The following is a 19,452-nucleotide window of genomic DNA, read 5'->3' as shown; positions in this document are numbered from 1 at the left end:
ACTCAAAAGAGTTTTGTACGTACAAGTAATATATTATGTATTAATTTATATATTAATATTAATTTTTTTATTTAAAATTTAAAATAATATTATTTTTAATAAAATTTATTTTTTGATTAATCACTACATATATCAATATGTAATTATACTTATAATTAGATTTTTCTTAATTCCAAATAAAGAAGATAACTCCTCTCGATTTAGATTTTATAAAAATAAATTTATAAATTTAATATTAAATTAAATTTATAATAAAAATAATTTTATAATATGATATAAGAGATAAAATTACATCAGTTTATAAATTTATTTTATAAAAAAAATTATCATCAAATCATTCTCTCTTTATATATATATATATATATATATATTTATTTATTTGGAAGTTCATATTTAACACAACCAGTGATATAGATTATATAGAAACATGCCCCATCATTTAACTTCTTTATAATTAAAAAAAAGCTATAACAAGTGGTGTAATGAGGTACTAAACTTTCAAGTAGTATAAGTCATATAAAAATTAAAAATAAAGATACTACCATAATTCATGAATTTACAAGAAAAAAGTAGGATTAAAAGAGGCCTTTGGCGAAAATGCCTCCCCGTGAAAGGTAAATAGTCCAAACAACTAAATCATTTTTAACAAAATTGTTATTTTATGATTGTTAATAATATTCTGGATAAATCTTTTACCTGAATCAGTCCATGAATGGTACAGAACTAAATTATTATGGGATATCCGTTATTTTTTCTAAAATCATTTGAAATATTATCAGTTATTTTTTCCCTCACGAACATGCAATTTATCTCGTTTCATTCAAACATCCAAACTCATTAATGTCTGATTTAAATAATGAGTTAAAATAAGATGAATTAAAATAATTTAAAAATAATAATAAAATGATTTATAAATAATAATAAAATAATTTAAATTAAAATATTTTATAACATTTTAGAAAATGATAGGAAAAAATTAAATAAAAATATTATAAAGTTAAAATATTATTAAAATATATATTTTTAATATTATTTTTATTTTGAAATTAAAAGAATTGAATTATTTTTTATACTTTGATTGAAAGTTTGAAAAATTATAATAATTAAATAAAAAAATTAAAGATTTTAAATTTTAAATTATTTATATTTATGATATTTAAATATTAAGATAAGAGTTACTGAGACGGAAGTTATCCAAATCAAGATTCGTTGAACAGCCCAGCTAATCTCTCAACATCATAACTACTTGCTACTTCCACCTACTGTGAGAAAAGAAAGAAAATATAATTTGCAAGCTTATATTTTGACACATCAAGACGCACAAATGATGTGGAGAATGTAGAACGATGCCACGTCAACTAATAAATAGTATTTTGACTATTTTATAACTAAAAGGGCCGCCATATTAAATGGTATGCTGCCACACCAAGTTTGTAAGAAAAAGTATTAAAAGCAAGAAAATAAAGGCGGCCATAACCCAAACAAATGCGTTACGAAACTTGACATACGTAGCACGTCACCCAAAAACGGCAAAGAAGAACAGAAGATCAAATGCTCTGGACAAGACAATATTAACACTCATTCAAAACCAACTTGAGCAAAGTCTGATCCCAATTCTAAAACAAGGCCAAAATAGCACCAAGACGGTGGGCAGGAATAATTGATTCCTTCTGAAACTGTAATAGAGATATATTTAGCTTCAAGCAGTAGATAAGATAGATGTATATAGTCACAAAAGCCAGGATTCTTCAAATTAGAGTTTCATATAAGTGAAATAAAGCATGTCTTTTCGTATTATATTTCCCTACTAACCCGGCAACAGGATCAAATGGAGAGTAAGAAGGAAAGTTTAATCAAAGAATGCAGGACCAACAGAGAGGCTACAGTCACAAAGAGACAATCAACGTGACAACATGGCAAACCCTTCAACTACAATCCGACTCGAGCAAATATATTGCTTATAACATACTGGCTGACCAAAAACTAAGGACGAATCCATTGCAAATGTATAACGGACCTCCTGGATTGAATCGTGGAAATTCTATATTTACTTTCTTTTTTCTTTCCATTTTTTCCTAACTTTAAAAGTAAATGTATATGCACAAAGACACGATCCTTTTGAAATGGGCATGACTCCTCAATACCAAATTAACCAAATCACAGCTAAATCTGCAGCTTCCACTTAACAGGAGAGAGAGAGAGAGAGAGAGAGAGAGAGAGAGAGAGAGAGAGAGAGAGAGAGAGAGAGAGAGAGAGAGAGAGAGAGAGAGAGCTGAAAACTCTAGCAGATTTGTAAACTCCTCTTAGACCATGTTTTGAACAGCAAAGAAGTTGGAACTTGACTTCTTGATTACCTGATTGCTGCTAAACTATAGGAGGATTGAAAATCATCTCCTGCATAGTAAGAAAAACAGATCCCACTGAGTCGAATATAAAAATAAATATATCTTTCCCCTAATCGTAAAACTTCATCATTGGGGCAGACCTTATCACACACAGGACATGCATCACTTCTTTCCATCCACTCAAGAATGCATGCAAGGTGAAAATCATGCTCACACTTTGTGGTAATTTTTGGATTCTCAGCATCAAACTCTGCAGGGAAGAAGACAAGAATATATGTACATAAATTGTCTTCCACAAACACAATGGAATCAACTTCACATCGTCACTAGCAAAAACAAACATTAAAAAAGGTTCAAGGCAGTCTCAGTGCGGACATCACCTTCTAAGCAAATGGGACAATCCTCTTCCTCTGAAGCAAAAATAACAGGTTTCACTGGCTTTGAAAGTTCAACTTCTGACCCCTTTGCCAAATCAAGTTCAAAATCGATTTGCACTTTGCATTCTGATTCTTTTGGATCTTCCGACTTTGCTGAGTTTTCTAAAGCGTTGCCATCAACTGTTTGTTGAAAAGATTCAGAATTTGTTGTTTGCACTGCTGCATCCATCTTGCTGTTGCAAATTTCTTGAGCCACAGGTGGAGTTTGAGGACGCCCTAAAATTATATCATATGGCATAGGTGCTGGGGGTGGTCTATAAGTGTCAGGGATTGATGTAGCCAGATTGGTATCAACCAGGAGCCCTGTCGAGAGTGCAGAGGCACCTCCATGGCCAGATGATAGAGGCACATGCTCTTCTGATGCTCTTGGGAACTGCAGAGAAAGATAGGTTAGCAAAACCAAAAATATAGACAATGAGGGTCGTGATGCAGCCAACAGCAGAAATTGATGATTGCACAAACATTTCTGAACAATCACAGCCATGTCAAGTGAATAGAAGAGCTAATTCTCCCATGACAAACTCTCTGTTCTCAGGGACAGGCGATAAAGTTTGATGTAGACTGTAGGCATTATATTAAAGGTGTTAAGTTGAAGACCTTATCACCAGTACCAATACTAGCTCTTAAAAAATCAACTTTGCATTGTCATACACGGCTTCAAGGTTGAGCTTTTATCCATTTAATTTCGTAACCTTCCACTGGGACCCCTGAGTGAATTATCTTGCAAGAATTTAAGGGGCTTTCAATCTTTAACTGGTAGTTTGAGGGAACTTTGTGTATTTTCACTTTTAATTAGTTATGTCAATTTAGTTCTAGCAGTGGATTTATTTTTCCTGAGATATATGGATAACTTAAATAAAAAGAAAAGAATAGAAGGAAAAACATAAAACCAAATTTAAAAGACAACATAATTAAAAAATGCTCTTGATAAACATTTGGGGGGCATTGCCAAAATTTTAAGCTGGGGGTAAACATTGCATATTGCATGGTAGTTTGAGGTGAGTTTTTGTATCTTCCACTTACTGAAAAAATATCAGGCAGGAGAAAAAAAAAGGTAGATATTCTCATACAGCAGGGTCACAATAAACAATTGTGACGAATTATGCATGTGAGACAAAGATAACATTTTGATCTAGATTTGAAGACAGGAAAAAAACCAAGAAAAAATTATACTGACATAATAATATGCTGGTGCAGGGTTCAATTCAGTTCCTTTGGAGGAACAACAGCAACAACCTCCCATTTCCTTTAATTTATCTTGAAACCTCTCCTAAAACAATCAGTATTCGCCATTTGCTGCAGCATATCCCCTTCTTTAGTACCAAATCTATTACACAAGAGATAAACAATTATAAGAGATAAACAATTATAAATGTTAGATTAACCAATTTCATTATTATTGCTTAGTAACACTAAAAGACCAAAAAACTAATCAGCTTCATGGTATCTCCTACCCAATGATTACCACAATCTAAGCTAGCCATTCAAAACATACAGGGTTGCCCAATCGATCAAGGCAATTCATCAACAGGCGTAGCATATGGCATAAGAATCAGAAACAGACATGAGGAACAATTAGGCTCTTAATTTTGAAAAGCAAAAATCGAAGATGCCATAATTGGCACAAAAACCACAGAATGATAATACTTTCCGAGTAGCAAGTTACTCCACAACTCACACGCCAACCTCAAAAGGGGTAATCTAACTCCCAAGGTATCTTAGGTGTTTGACAAACTACGATCCTTAATGGACTTCATCCACTCCTCACTTACGTCAATTTTCTTAGAAAACTAAAAAGAGAGAAGAAGAAAAAAAGCACTGCATAATTTATATTATTAAGTACATAATGATCCAGTAATTGCCAAACCTATCTATTTTTTTATGTTACCACCACTCATTCAGTTCAACCGCTAGAACACAATATAGCTTCCTCTCCAATAACATCAACAACGTTTGTTGCAACAGAATTATGGCTTTCTCAGGCTTCACAATCATACAACTTTAAGAATAAGAATCCAAAAATAAGATGATCCAATCTTCAACAACTCCGAAACCATCAGTAACGCTGAAAAAAAATCATAATTACTACTTGATCACCAGCATATCTCATATTATATTCACCTATATATGAACCATTGCGTAGTAACGGAACACCGGAGTAATATATTTGTGTGTGTAAAAGCAGAAAGACATGGAACGCGTAGTGAAACCAGTAAAGGAGCTGACGGTGCCGAGAATTCAGATTTCAGAACGATGATCGATGCAAGATCAAACTGAGGAAACCTAAGAAAATAATCCAAAAACATAAATCCAAAGGCAGCGATAAATACGAACAAACAGCACCGAAACCGATTAGGCAAAAAAAGCAGGTACACCAAAAACCAAAAGCATTAGAATCCAAAGCTGCCACTACGATCTTAACAAACGCGACATAGATTGTAACAAAAGTAGATTGAACACGGTAAAGCGAGAGAGAGAGAGAGAATGATCAACTCGGTTTCGGCAAGTCTGCTCGAAACGCGTTGGTGGAATCGTGGGAGTGGGAATCTTACCTTTACGATTGGGAAATGCAATCGGAATTGGAAGATGAGATAGAGACAGTGAGAAAGAGAGGGGGGCGGAGCAGAGGTTGGTGAACTGAGGTTCTTGTTGGCAAACCGTGACGAGAGAGCCTAAAGAGCTTTCAGCAGAGAGACACAGGGAGAGAGGAAGGGTTGGTTTCGTGTGCGAGAACGACTCTCGGAAAAAGGAAGTCGGATAAATATTAAATAACTATAATAAATATTAATATTAACAAGAAGTTGAGGCTTGACTTGTCGTTAAGTTATATATATATATATATATTAGGTGGGAGTAACGTGCAAAGCACGTTTGTCTAATTTTATGAAATAATTATTTATAAAAAATAATATATATTTTATAAAAATTATTGATGTCACTTAATAATTTAAGGCATATTGGAGAAAATAAAAAAATTAGTTCAAAATATCATATAATCCAATATATGTTTATAACATCTATAATTTTAGTAAAGATGTATACGAAAAATTTAATAAAAGTCTAACACAAATGGTAGTTCAAAATATGTGTCATTTGATGTTTGTATTATAATTCATCAATTTATGTCATCCTGTAGACAATCAATAGAGACAATACTGAAATTCTTATTTTGCTGTTGGTTGAGTCGATCAGGGACAACATAAAGTTAAAACATAATCTTTTTATAAAATTTGTGGTATAATATTTTCTATATATAGCATATATATAAATCATAAAATATATTTTGAAATTATTGGTCGAATTTACTCTTTCTTGATTAGTTCAAGGATCACGGCCTTTGTCACGTGCCTATCATAGCAAGCCCACGTATGGAATATGACTTAGCGAAAGCTACGTCCTACTACCATGGAAAAAAAAAACACTTTAATTAAACACACTTGTATTATATATTATATGAGATTTTTAAATTTGGAATACTCAATAATCTGAGTTAATGAAACATATAATATACGTATATTATACTTAGGGATTCACGTCTTATGCACCTAATACACGTGTATATGTTAAGGAGAAAGAGAAAAATATAACAACTAATATTTAATTACTTATTATTATATAAACTATTAAGTATTATAATTATTGAGATTAAATCATATAACAACATTGAATGCTATCTCTCTCAACATTTATGTCTTCATTTTATGTGCCAAACCGTTAAAACAAACGGTGTTAACTTTAACGGAAAAACAAGAAAAACCGTTAAAACAAGATTTTCCGTTTCATACACACTTTTTATATATAGAAGATATAAATGATTTTTACAGTCGGTAAATACAATTAGCGTACAGTCGCTTTGAAAAAAATGAATTAATATAGGACCTATATGAAAAAAAAATTATTTTTATAACTTTTTTTTATTCATTCTGTACAATCATGAAAAAAAAAATATTTTTATAATTTTTATTTATTTATTCCGTACAGCCGACTGCATGTCGACTACATTTGCCGACTGCATATATATATTTATTTTATAACAATTGTTTTTTAATTTAAACAGTAATATTATTTATCATTTCAATATTCATAAATTTCTCGTTATTTCATAATGTGATATTAAATAATTAAAAATTATTTATTATATTTTATTTATAAACTTATTATCTAATAATATATCATGAAATGATGAGAAATTAAATTATTAAAAGTATTTATTATTTTTAATTTGTGAGTGAATCATTTGATATCACATTATTTTATGATTGTAAAATAAATTTGTGTACATAGATGCTATGTTTTTATCATTTTCGTATGCAAATTGAATTGAGTTTTAGGCTAACTATATCGTTCAACATGTGATTATAACTATATATTTATTATGCAAGCCGAAGTCGAGTTTGTCGTGTTGATATTGAGTGACTTGGTGACCAGTCTTATTTGACTTTGTGACAAATATTTATAGATCCATTGCATGAATCATAAGAAATAAAACTATTAATTTGACTGTTATCAGAGATAATGTTACTGATAGACTTTTTTTTAATAAAAATATAGAAATGTTATAAATATAAATAAATTCTATAAAAATAAATTTATAAATTGATATAATTTGATATAGTATATTAAATTGTAAAATTATTTTTATTATAAAATAAATTTAATATAAAAATTTATAAATTTATTTTTTATGAAATTGTGGGTAAAACATTTTTCTTAAAAATAATTTAATGAATTTGGAAAGCGGCATGTACGTGCGTAATTTTGCACGCGCTGGCTGCTATGGCCGCGTGGAAGTGTGGACCATTCAGAGACGTTGAAATTTATTCCTTTTTGTTTTGGAAGCTGTAGGAAGCAGCTGCGGCGACCGCCGACTATTCCAGCGGGACCGATAGCAGATTAGAAATTTTGTTTTATATGAATTTTTTTAATATTTTTAAATTATTTTTTATTAAAAAAATTTATAACATCATTAAAAAAATGTTTCTTTAATAACAAACTAAAAGTTAAAAATTAAAATAGGAGCGGTGTCTCCATCGTTACTTTTTTGTTTTTCGTTTTGCTCTTTCCTTTCACTGTAGTCTGTGGGTAGAAGAGTACATACAGCTCAGCAACCCTCCAAAAAAATAACCAACTTTAAACGTAGAATTCAATGCTACACATGACACGGTAGTCACTCTTACTTTTCTTTGTTGCTTGCGTGTGTTGTGGATAATATTTTTTAATTTTATCGTTTGGGCAATAGTAACTTACACATGTTACCATTTATTTAGGAACGTTTTGGGCCTTTTGGCACCGTTTGCAAGTTCGGCATGAAATTAAAGTGGTAGGATTTACACGTCTTATTGGTTGAATTAAATAGGTAAGAATCTAGATTGTGGTCGACTTATATTTGACTCTCATTCGACTTGGTATAATATAAATCTGAAAATCACATTTAGATTTAGGTTGTTCTTAAATCTTCTCAGAATACTTCACTGTTATTCATATTGATTAATTTTTTATTACTATTTATAGATAATTTAAAATATTCTTAATATCGAAATAGAGCTTTAAAGCCAACAATTTTAATTAAAAAAATGTTGGGAAGCCCACTGGTAGACTACGGCTAGGTTTTTTTTTTTTTTTTACTTAATGATTAAGTGAATTTTTTTTAATAATATTATAATTTTTTTATAAAAAAATATTTAAATTTGTTAAAAAAATACAAAAATCAATTAACGGAACTATCAGCAGTGGCTGGAGAGCCACCATTTTAATTAAATACGAAGTGGGATAGCCCAAACATAATATGGATCTAGTCTGTGGCCAGGTGGGCTGCTTAAGCCGAGGATAAACTTTGGGTTGGGCCAAGTTCAGAATCAAGGAACTCCTAACCTCCGTCCGAAATCACGAGGTTGGGTCTAGTTTGATTAAAGCTGAGGCGAGGATGAAACCATGCTTTACTACTTGAGAGCAAGGCCATTATTTATGGGCCAAGACATTCACAGATGCAACGAACAGAGAATTTACAAAAAAAAAGAAGGGGGGGGGGGGGGGGGGGGGGGTCAAAAGGGCAGTGGTAATTGGTTGTTTAAATTGAGAAATATGGGCCGTATATTTACAAACTCGTACTGATGAATAAATATATCACTGTATACTTAGAAAGCTCCATCGTACGAGGATGCCATGCCATAGGCATAGGTCCAATAATGCAAGAGGCAACTTTGCACAAAATCTTTGCCGTGGACAACAATGGAGCTATGTAATGTGACAGTGTACATACACCAACCAATAATGTCAGCAAAGAAAACGCGGGCAGTTAGGCATCCGTGGACTTTAGTGGGCCGATTGTTTCCTTGATTTTGAAATGAAATGAGTAATGGCTATGAAATTGCATAGACAGGTCACTTAGGATGAAATCCACGTGTCAGCATTTCACGCCATTGGTTTCTCAGATCTCCATGTCGCCGAATGACAGCCTGGCCCAACCACCCCCAACACCTCCATTATCGTATTATATAATTGAGTTGGTGGTCATTTCCATTGTTGCATTTACGGGTCGTTATATGTCTAGTCCTCCAAAGCCGCCACCCCCGCCCCACCTTTGAATATCGATCATCATCCTATTAAATTTTCAGACCCATAAAATCTGCCTTTAGATATGAGGAACCCAAAGTTATGAGTTGCAAACAGGCATAATGTTTGCTAAAACTTCCCTTGGGTCATTGTCCGGATGGTTTTAGTCCACCACCTTTGTCCAAATCCTCCTAGACAAAATGTTTAATCAGTCACTCAAAATGGATGAGAATGTTAAGACATATCTGTCTACTTGAAATGTGTTCACAGCCACAAGTGACTAGGTTTAAAGATCTAAAACGAATATAATAATAATATATATAGATATTTACACCTCTAAACAATTATATATACGGGAAAATAAGGATATAATAATAACGAGGCATCAGTCAAATATTACAGGGTTAGAATCCAGGAAAGAGATTAGATATGGTTGGCTAACTATCCTCTCTCATATTAGTCTACTAATTGGATCACATCTTAAAGGTTAGGGGTCAATAGACTTATATGTATATTATCATACAAGCTCTCAACATTCACAATTCCCCTTTTATCTCAGTTTGCCAGTTGACTTATGTCTCTTGGCAGCATGAACAAATTCGGGGATCACTTGTGCCTCGTCCACTTCTAGCTGCATCAGAGAACGATATCAGATTTATGTGCGTGCATGTTTTCATGAAAGAGAGAGAAAGAGAGATAGAGAGAGACCTGAGTGTAATGCCGCTGGGCGGCGTTAAACAATCGGTCCCTTGATGGATTAAAATTGCTGCTCACCTACAGTTAAATTTTAAAATTCAGTAAAAGCAATACAAATCTGCAGAAAAATACATTTAAGTCCAGAAGGAAGCAGAAACTCACAAGACTGAAGTGTCTGCAATATCTCCACAATGAGTCCGTACCCAATTTGGCCAAGTTTACCCTCTGATAATCCACGCCAAAGATTAGGTAATACTTTAGTTTAGCAAATACATAAATTACTGAAGAATCGTTGTGTCAAGTTTTGCACGTGAATTGCACATCTAGAAGATACTCCTAATGCACTGAAACACATGCCAAGCACCACAAGAAGTTGCCACATCAAACCATATACTTGATTCGATGCCTGAGGGCACAAATATGAAATAATCCAGCATCTAAGATCTCTAAGGATGAATTCAAGCGAGGTATAAAACGAGAAGGGTTAATATGGTTTTTCTTCTCTGCAAAAAGCTTGACTATTTTTAGTAACTATCATAGAATATTCTTTACCCATTCATCAGCACGAAGATTTGAGGCCTAGATGCTAGCAGCACACAAACATAGCTTCATAAATCTCTTAAGTTTCCAAATTCTTACTCTTTGAGGTGCGTGGATGGATTGAAGTTCTCTGTAACAGCCACGATTTGACTTTGCTGATGCAGATGTTACCCAAGGCTTTGTCCGTATTCTTGGCTTACTAAGTCTGTGGAACTCAATACTAGTAGCTGCTCAAGCAAACAAAAGCAACCTTAAAGGCAGTATTTCAAACAAATAAAAAAAAAAAAAAAAGGTAGAATATGATCTGCCGATTTCCTTTTCGAATAAGAATGGCATGCAGAAACTATACAACCAAGCATCATTATTTAAGACTGTAACTTACAGAAATCATTATCCTTTTCACCAATATCAGAACTACTGCTAGAGATATCATACTCATGATCGTCATCTTCTTCATGCCCAGTAGGATGTTCCAGCACACTCAAAGCGTTTCTTTGCAGCTTTACTTCAACGCCGTTTTTCAGAACCTGGCATGTCAAAGTATTGAGGGTAAACATACGCAACCTGAGGATGGATTGCATTGGTGACAGTACAAGAGAGGACAAAATCCCAATATGTTGACAAGAATATATATGGAAAATGATTTAATTTATAGTTATAACTAACACGAACGAACCATAAATCAGTTCCAGACTAAAAAAGTAGGATTTTTAATGAAATCCCCAAAACATTTATTTTCTGCTTTTTCAATAAGAGAGATTGTTATATTGCAGCAAAAAGGTTGCATATATCTGGAAAACTTTAGATTACATTGTCATCCAAGATCCATGCATTGCTAGAATTTTCGAGTTATTATTAGAAGTAAAAAGATTCAAGTAACACATCTATTAGGTTTATGCATGTCTGAATATATTTCACAAGTTGAAAAAAATAATATCAACAACAAATAATAGATAAATATTTATTTCCCTTTGAACCAGTGCAAATAGAATGTTAAATGATTGCAAGCTTAAGCCATCCACGGTTGACACAAATTCTGTACAAAAAAGGAAGAATTCAATTAAATGATTAATTTACAGCAGTTGCATGCACCATCACTCTTTGCTACAAAATTTCCAATTGCAAAGTAACCGTTTGTAACTCTATTTTTATAAAAATCCATAGTAACTTACTTCGTCAGACATGATGGCTTAATCCAGAATATTTTTCAAGTAACTTACTTCGTCAGACATGATGGCCTAATCCAGAATATTTTTCAGCTTTGCGGCCAAATAAAAGCAACTTTTTTCACTGATTTGTTCTTTTCACCTAGATTCGAAACCTTCAAACCCTTTACACACGTTAACCATGAAGCCCTATTCAATTAAGGAAGTAGAGAGGACCCAATCTAGTTTCCACATCAAAACGATTAAACGCAACATTAGAGAAGAGAGCCGAAAAATAACAATCTAACCACACATTAATAGGAATAAGATAAGTAGATTCCTCGTGCCAGTAATTAAACAAAGAATTCATTAAAGTGAAAGGAATAAAGCAATACCAGCCAATGCCAACCTCCAAGACCAACAGCCTTCTTGACGACGCCTTGCAAGCCCACCAACACAGACTTTGTTCTGTTGTTTCCAGTAACAATAACTTTGGTGTGCCTGGGAAGCACGGAAAGTTCCTCATCCCCACTTTCCTCGCGGAAAGGCGAAAGAATCCGAGGAGTACAAAGCTCAGGCTCCAGCATTCTGAATCACCTTCCCAAATTTTCTTCTTGCTTTCTTTTGTAAGGCTAAAAGTTGAATTCCAATTAACAGGTAAAAAAAAAACAAAAGATACTTAAAAACTCCGCTATCCAATACCCAAAATCTCTAAATTTTGCAAGTTCCCGAAATCTTCACTTTTCACTTCTAAATGGGTCTTGCTTGTAGTAGTACTAAAATCAAACTTCTCGAATTAATGTCCATAATGAAAACAAGCTTCCCAAGGCCATCAAACTCATTAATTTTCCAGCTCCAATTGCGATTCCTAAAGCAGAAAGAAAATAATGGAGTCATAAGGTTTCTATAGATATTGACTTAACAACTAAGAGGGGTGGGAGGAGGGAGAGAGAGAGAGAGAGAGAGTGTGACCGACCTTTGTGCTTGAAGTCTGACACGTATTTTTCAAGGACGTCTTAAATCATAAATGCGGATGAGCCACGAGGAGAGTATCCTATTCCATCCAAGATATCTTTTCACGGACTCAGATTGATCACAATGAATGAATGAATCCACTGTTCGTTTAGTTCACTATTTTCTTATGCCTGTTTATAATTTAGAGTGACATCACCACCACCGCACCTGAAAAAATATTATCAAATTAAATATCAGGCTAATTATTAAATGCTACTTTAGATGACAATTTACTACTTCACTAGGAAGTTTTTTGTCCACTAGCAAGCAAAGAACTGGCAACCTTGGACATCGTTTGGTTCCCGAGAAAGGGCAGGAAAAGAAGTTAAAGAAATCAAAGATATTGTTTTTGCTTGAGTTACGAAATTGTTAATTGAGCTTGGAAACTTGTGAAAGTTATCTGACGTAAAAAGAAGATTAATAAATTGCCGTAGTTTATTTTCCTAACCAAAAAAGAAAATTGAAGACAAGGAAATACTACTTTCCCTACACTTTCTAGGAAACCGAAAAGATAAGGAGGGCAAGAAAACTACACCCTTCCACAAACAGCGCTGTCTTTTACGCCCAAAGCTGTACAAAGCCACTGGACTACTCACATCAATAGTGAACAAAAATCAAAATTCAAAGGAATAAGGATTCAAGATTTTAAAAAGAACCGCTAATCGGTCTAAATGCGAAAGAAAGTCAGGAGCCGAAATTCACAGCCAGAAAAAATGAACGAGCATTCGATATTTATGTGAGGATTGGAAAATCCGAAATAATAAAAAACAAAACCGTGAATCAATAACTCTAAAAGCAGAGCAGCACCGGGAGCTTTAAAAAGCTCGAGTACCTGTTCGGGTAAGAAGACGAGCCGAAATGCAAACCGATTTGAGTGGCCGAAACCACGAAACTAGTGGGGGAGAGGATCGGATTTCGGTGCGTAAATTCTCGGAGGGGTGAGGGATGTAGAAGATATCGGATTGGATTTTTTGTTTTGAATGTGGGTAGTGAAAAATGCAGAGCTTTTTTGAGAGAGAGAAGAAAGAACGATGGAAATCTTCGGATAGAGGGAGGGAGAGAGGCAGTCAGTAGCAGCACATTAAATGCGTCCCAACTGCCGTTGGAGGGGTGAAACGGCCTGCCATGGTTCCGTACGGTCACCCACTAATAACAGGTTTTGCCGGTTAGCCGCACTGCCAGCTCTGAGCTCTGTACAGTTGCTTCGCTCGCGCTCTCCTTCTATACCGTTTATGTTTTCGGCTTTCTGGCTCCGTTGGCTCGGCTGGGCAAGGGCAGCTTTAACTGTTTTCGGCTTTTTGTCCTTTTTGGTGTGGAGCGGCCGCTGGTGGTACAGATATTGTGGGCCCCGTTTCACACTGGTAAAGAAGATTTCTTGCCTGATAATGCCTGGGACCTTTTAGCATCACCGGTTCATCTCTCTCCAATCTCCTCTGTTTGAATTTTGTTTCGCGGGTACTCGCACATCGGATTTAATTATATATACAATTCTAAGGTGGGGTTGGGATTGAGATAATATGGATATTATAATTTTATATAATTATTAAAATATATTTTAATAATATTTTATTATTCTATTTAAGTAATAGACTAAAATGAATAAAAGAAATTTATGGACCATTTGGATTGAGAAATATTCTCAACCTATCTCATATCATTTTATTTAATTATTATAATTTTTTAAAATTTATACATAAAATACAATAAATAATTTTATTTTTTAAAATCTTAATTCAATTTTTTTAAATTTTAAAATAATAATATTAAAAAAATAATATTTTAACAATATTTTATTCAACTTTTAACTTTTATATAAAATCATCCAATCTCATCTAACTATCTAAACAACTCATATCGATGCTTACGGAATGAAATTAGATGAGAAATCTATGAATAATAGTAAAATGGTTTGACTTATAATATTTTATGAAATTTAGAAAATTAGATAAAAAAATTTGAATAAAATTAAAATATTGTTAAAATATAATTTTTTTAATATTATATTTATTTTAAATTTAAAAAGTCTTAATGATTAATTTGAAAATTTTGTAAAGATTAATTTAAAAGCATTTATGTTTATGTTTGAGTAGTGTTTAGAAAAGAAAGAAAATAAAATAAAATAATATGAAATGAAAAGTGTTACCAAGCATCCTCTTACCTATCTTAAAAATTATTTCTCTTAAAGTATTAAAAGGAAAAATATAGTTACAAATATAACTGCATACTAATATATGTAGAAATTTAATGTGATTGATTAAAAAAAATATTTTACTAAAAATAATGCTAATTTAAATTTTAAAAAGTCCTACATTTTTCTTTTTTGAAAAATGTAATTCCTCTCCTTTAAACATCCTGCATTTATTTTCAAATGAGTAAAGTCAAGATTAATGGCAGGTTTAGATAATTAGTTGCAATCAGATAAAAGTTAAAAATTATATAAAATATTATTTTTATCTTAAAATTTTAAAAAGTTGAATTATTTATTATATTTTATATGGGAGTTTGAAAAAATTGTAATGATGTGATAAAATCAATTAGTCCAAATTACCCCTAATTTTATTTAGATTAATTATAAAATAAATCTATGAATTTTATCCTTTTGAAACTTTGTTTTGGGTTTTCAACTTTTGTGAAGTTGAGAGCACCTCCGACATGAACCTACACCACAAGTGAGCAACTGCCATGCTACAATGCCATGCATTAATGTAACAGCCTGCTAGAAATTTAATTGTGAAATTTCTATTAACTTTAGGAACCTCGTGAAAACCTCATAAGTTTTCACGAATCCATTAATCGTATAGATTTTTGTCTAACTATATAGTTAGTGTTATTATTTACTATGGTATCATAAGTGTATTTTTTATTATTGGAGATAGTTAGAAGTGTCAAAATGTATTATGGTTTGTGCCATTAGACTCGGAGGATTATTTAAAGTCTTATAGCGCAATAACATTTTTTTCATATTTTCGGACAAAACGTCTGTTCAAAACTGTAGATATTATTGGATAAAAAGAAATATATTGAGGTAATTTTCGTGAATATTATTGGATAAAAATATTTTGAGTTGATAGATATTATTAGATAAAAATATCTTAAGTTGATTTTTTTTTAGATATTATTGAATAGAATATTATAAGATAATCATTTATAGATTTTTTTTGGGTTGGAGAAAACTACACTTAACTCTCAACTCCAGCCTCATCTCTTCCATATCTCATCCATAAGTATCTCCAGCCACCCCTCCCCATGAAATTATCTTCATTTACACTTTTCATTAAAAGAATATCAAACACTCTCTCTCGGACAGCTTTTAGGAGGTCTTTTGCACACCCATTTCAAAGCTTTTGTAAGTGTTTTATCATAAAGTCTCCTTCATATAAGTTGTTCCTTTTTTAGTCTAGTTTACATGGATATCTTATTTGCCCCATTTGAAAATCATTTGGTCAGTCAAATATTGTGTAAACTATAGAAAGATCATTCTGGGAGATAAACTGGAGAATATGTTATAGTTTGGAGTTTTTGACCAAGCTAATGGATAGATATTGGTCCGAAATTTTTATGGAGTATTGTTAACATGTATATGTGATTATTGGTTGAGGATTTTTGCATGATTAAAGGTTTTGATGAAAGATTTTCTTAGATTTAGAAACTTAGAAATTGGAAGAGGAAAAACAGTTTCTGTTTTGAGAAAGTTTAACTCTTTGGTGGTCTAAACCTATTCTTATGACTTTGATAATTTTATTGGAGGATCCTAAACATCTTATATACATGTTATATTATTATTTTGAAGATATTTGATGTTAGTTTCAAAGATATGAAATTTTATGCAAAAAGATATTCAGATAAACCAAAGTGTGGATATTCTTGGCTAAATTTATGTTTTGGTTAATTTCTAACCATGTGATCTTGAATTAGAAGCTTGTATATGTTTTAGGACATCTTTTTAAACCATGTAATGGTTTGGTTTGAAGATCATATATTTATAAGTCATAGATCAAGAGATTTATCAAAACTAGTTGAGGAAAAAGTTTCTGTTTTTGGACTAAGTGTAAAACCAAAAACTCCAAATGTTATTTTGTGATTTTGGTGACTTTAGTTTGATGATTTAAAGCATGGTTGATGTTAAGATGATATTATGAATATGTTAGAAGTAAGATTTGATTTTTGAAATTCTTGGAGATGTTTTGATTTAAGGTCAAAACTTGTGATTCAAGTGCTTGGATCTTTTTACAAAAAAGTTTGGTGTTGATTATTAGCTTTTTCTAAATGGATGTTTTAAGTATGGTTTTGAACTTAGGATTGGAAGATATTTGTTGCAAAATTTTAGTTTAAGCATGAGTTTTGAAGTTGGAATGAATTGCAACAAAAATAAAGGGAAATGGCCTATGGATGTTTCGACCATAGCGTGTTCTTCATAGTTGTGTTTTGTTTTAAATTTTTCTGAGTTGATATTTAAATTTAGGACAAAATTTACATGAGAAATGTAAATTTTGGAAACTTTTGGAATTAGTATGCAAAATCCTTAAGTTATGGGTAAAATGATCATTTTTCCACATGTAGAGAGTAAAATGAAAATTTTACTCTTTAAGTTAGTATTTTTCATATTTCAAATTTTTAGTGATTTAGTTCTAACTTTTAGAATCACTAATTACAGTTTCTCGTGATCGCACTTGAAGTTTTATAAGAAACGCGGAGATCGAGGTAAGTTAGCTTCTAACTTACTAGCAGTCTACTGTGTATGTGTGCTAAGTAAAAGAATTACAGTGTATGTATGTATGTTATCATATATGTCATGCCATGCCAAGATATCATGTAATTGTCTATTATACAGAATTTATTCTGTCATCAATTTTTATCTGTTACACAATATATTCTGTTATGTATTACTGTACATTACAAGTACGTCATGCTAAGTATGTCATCTATTACATGTAAGTCAAGTCATGTAATATTCACTGTTGCAAGTATGTCATGCTAAATATGTTGTCTGTTATATGTTATGCCATGTTACGAAATGTTTCTATCTCAAGTTGGTCATGTATTCTAAGTTATGTTCAAGTCACGTTATGTTACGTCAGGATTTCAGTCCTTTCGTATTCCAGTCACATTTCATCTTGAGTACATTATGATGTGTAGAATACATGGAGTCACAACAACTGTGGAGTATGTATTTAACTACAATTGTGATGCGTAAAATACATGGGGCCACAACAACTGTGGAGTATGTATTTTTCATGTTAAGTCAAGTTTGTGTAGAATACATGGGGCCACAACAATTGTGGAGTATGTATTTTTAAATGTTAAGTCAAGTTGTGTAGAATACATGGGGCCACAACAACTGTGGAGTATGTATTTAACTACAAATATGATGCATAAAATACATGGGGCCACAACAACTGTGGAGTATGTATTTTTCATGTTAAGTCAAGTTTGTGTAGAATACATGGGGCCAAAACAACTGTGGAGTATGTATTTTTAATGTTAAGTCAAGTTTGTGAAGAATACATGGGGCCACAACAACTGTGGAATATGTATTTACACGTAGAATACATGGGGCCACAACAACTGTGGAGTATGTATTTTTCATGTTAATTCAAGTTTCAGAGCAAGTTCATGCTAAGTCCAGTTCACTTCATGATTCAATTTAAGCTATGTCAATTATGCTATGTTGTACGCTAAGTTATGCTTTAATTACCTATGAATTTGATTATGCATTTATGCTTTTACTGTCATACATGCATCATTAGTCTGTATGGAAGTTTTTTGTTAACTTGCTGAGATTTGTAATCAAATCTCACTGTGGTAGTCCCAACTACCATTCCCCCCGAATGGTAGATCTTGTTACAGGACCTGAAGGAGGATCAGGAGCTGACCAACTAGACACAGTCGACTGAACGACGGTACGTCGTTAATGTTAATATAGTAGTTAAATTACTACTTGTACAATGGAGTTGCATCTCCAGTACTTTTGGATCATAACTATTTTGGAATAGTGCTGTGATCTTAGTTATTCAATGGATCTTTATGTATGAAGATTGTTTTAAGTATTGGGATATTTTCAGTTTGGTGCATAGTATTGCTAAAGAAAAAAATTATCCGCTGCGAATATTGCATAATGTTAGATGCATGTTAGGATTATTGCATCTTATATGTCATGAACGGGGGCAGGTAACCTTGTGTTGCATGTCTCGACGCTTCAAATGTCCGTCCAATCCCAAACGGAATTTGGGGGCGTCACAGGGTGGTATCAGAGCAATACGTCTCTGGGCAGTAAATCCACATGTCCTTAGGAAATGCACCAAACATTAGGCTTGAAATTTTAGTCGTCAGTAGGCTTGAATTTCTTAAGGTATGAAAGGTAGTTTGTGGTTTTAATACATATACTCGTGTGTTTCAAGAAGGGACACATGACTTGTGATAGAATACCTCGGAAACCTAAGGGAGATAACAATCAAGAGGATCAGAATTTCCTGATGGATGAAGGATTAGTTGAGGTAAACATAGTTAATATTGATCTGATTGCAATTGATGGTAGTATTACATTATTGTTATTTTGGAGTAGGTCAAGTCATTGGGGTTGGTAAATTGTACATTGTTTGATTCAAATGAGTCATTGTTTCTATTAATTGTGGTAGTGCTTGAGAATTCAGCTTGGAAACTGAATTGTTACCCTAGTGGTAAGAGTAACAATTTTCATTAGAAGTATTATTGTTCATACCAATG

The 19,452-nt window shown here is 32.5% G+C and overlaps 2 protein-coding genes across 6 annotated transcripts; both read right to left on the bottom strand.

Moving 5' to 3' along the window:
• Positions 1 to 1,349: 1,349 nt before the first annotated feature.
• LOC122282759 (probable E3 ubiquitin-protein ligase RHB1A) lies at positions 1,350 to 5,540 on the bottom strand. 3 transcript variants are annotated; one of them, XM_043094771.1, is made up of 6 exons: positions 5,335 to 5,540; positions 3,960 to 4,109; positions 2,726 to 3,155; positions 2,486 to 2,595; positions 2,355 to 2,394; positions 1,350 to 1,676 (listed from the first exon to the last, which is right to left on the bottom strand). In XM_043094771.1, the coding sequence occupies exons 2-5, from the start codon at positions 4,023 to 4,025 to the stop codon at positions 2,365 to 2,367; spliced, it is 636 nt and encodes a 211-aa protein (XP_042950705.1). In that variant the 5' UTR covers positions 4,026 to 4,109; positions 5,335 to 5,540; the 3' UTR covers positions 1,350 to 1,676; positions 2,355 to 2,364. The 3 variants fall into 3 exon arrangements, with proteins under 3 accessions (XP_042950705.1, XP_042950704.1, XP_042950703.1); XM_043094770.1 differs by lacking the exon at positions 1,350 to 1,676 and adding an exon at positions 4,904 to 5,065 and having other exon boundaries at positions 1,745 to 2,394; XM_043094769.1 differs by lacking the exon at positions 1,350 to 1,676 and having other exon boundaries at positions 1,745 to 2,394.
• A 4,145-nt stretch (positions 5,541 to 9,685) lies between these two features.
• Positions 9,686 to 13,906, bottom strand: LOC122282846. Of its 3 annotated transcripts, none has more exons than XM_043094892.1 (9): positions 13,562 to 13,890; positions 12,692 to 12,897; positions 12,395 to 12,583; positions 12,111 to 12,328; positions 10,953 to 11,097; positions 10,670 to 10,797; positions 10,193 to 10,255; positions 10,043 to 10,108; positions 9,686 to 9,965 (listed from the first exon to the last, which is right to left on the bottom strand). In XM_043094892.1, the coding sequence occupies exons 4-9, from the start codon at positions 12,300 to 12,302 to the stop codon at positions 9,885 to 9,887; spliced, it is 675 nt and encodes a 224-aa protein (XP_042950826.1). In that variant the 5' UTR covers positions 12,303 to 12,328; positions 12,395 to 12,583; positions 12,692 to 12,897; positions 13,562 to 13,890; the 3' UTR covers positions 9,686 to 9,884. The 3 variants fall into 3 exon arrangements, with proteins under 3 accessions (XP_042950826.1, XP_042950825.1, XP_042950827.1); XM_043094891.1 differs by having other exon boundaries at positions 12,111 to 12,332; positions 13,562 to 13,889; XM_043094893.1 differs by lacking the exons at positions 9,686 to 9,965; positions 10,043 to 10,108; positions 10,193 to 10,255 and adding an exon at positions 10,262 to 10,436 and having other exon boundaries at positions 12,111 to 12,583; positions 13,562 to 13,906.
• Positions 13,907 to 19,452: the final 5,546 nt, after the last annotated feature.

The sequence above is a fragment of the Carya illinoinensis genome, chromosome 11 (assembly GCF_018687715.1).
Source record: "Carya illinoinensis cultivar Pawnee chromosome 11, C.illinoinensisPawnee_v1, whole genome shotgun sequence".
In the NCBI taxonomy this organism is placed as follows: domain Eukaryota; kingdom Viridiplantae; phylum Streptophyta; class Magnoliopsida; order Fagales; family Juglandaceae; genus Carya; species Carya illinoinensis.
The sequence above is the reverse complement of the archived record's forward strand: the minus strand, read 5'-3'. Positions and strand labels throughout refer to the sequence as shown.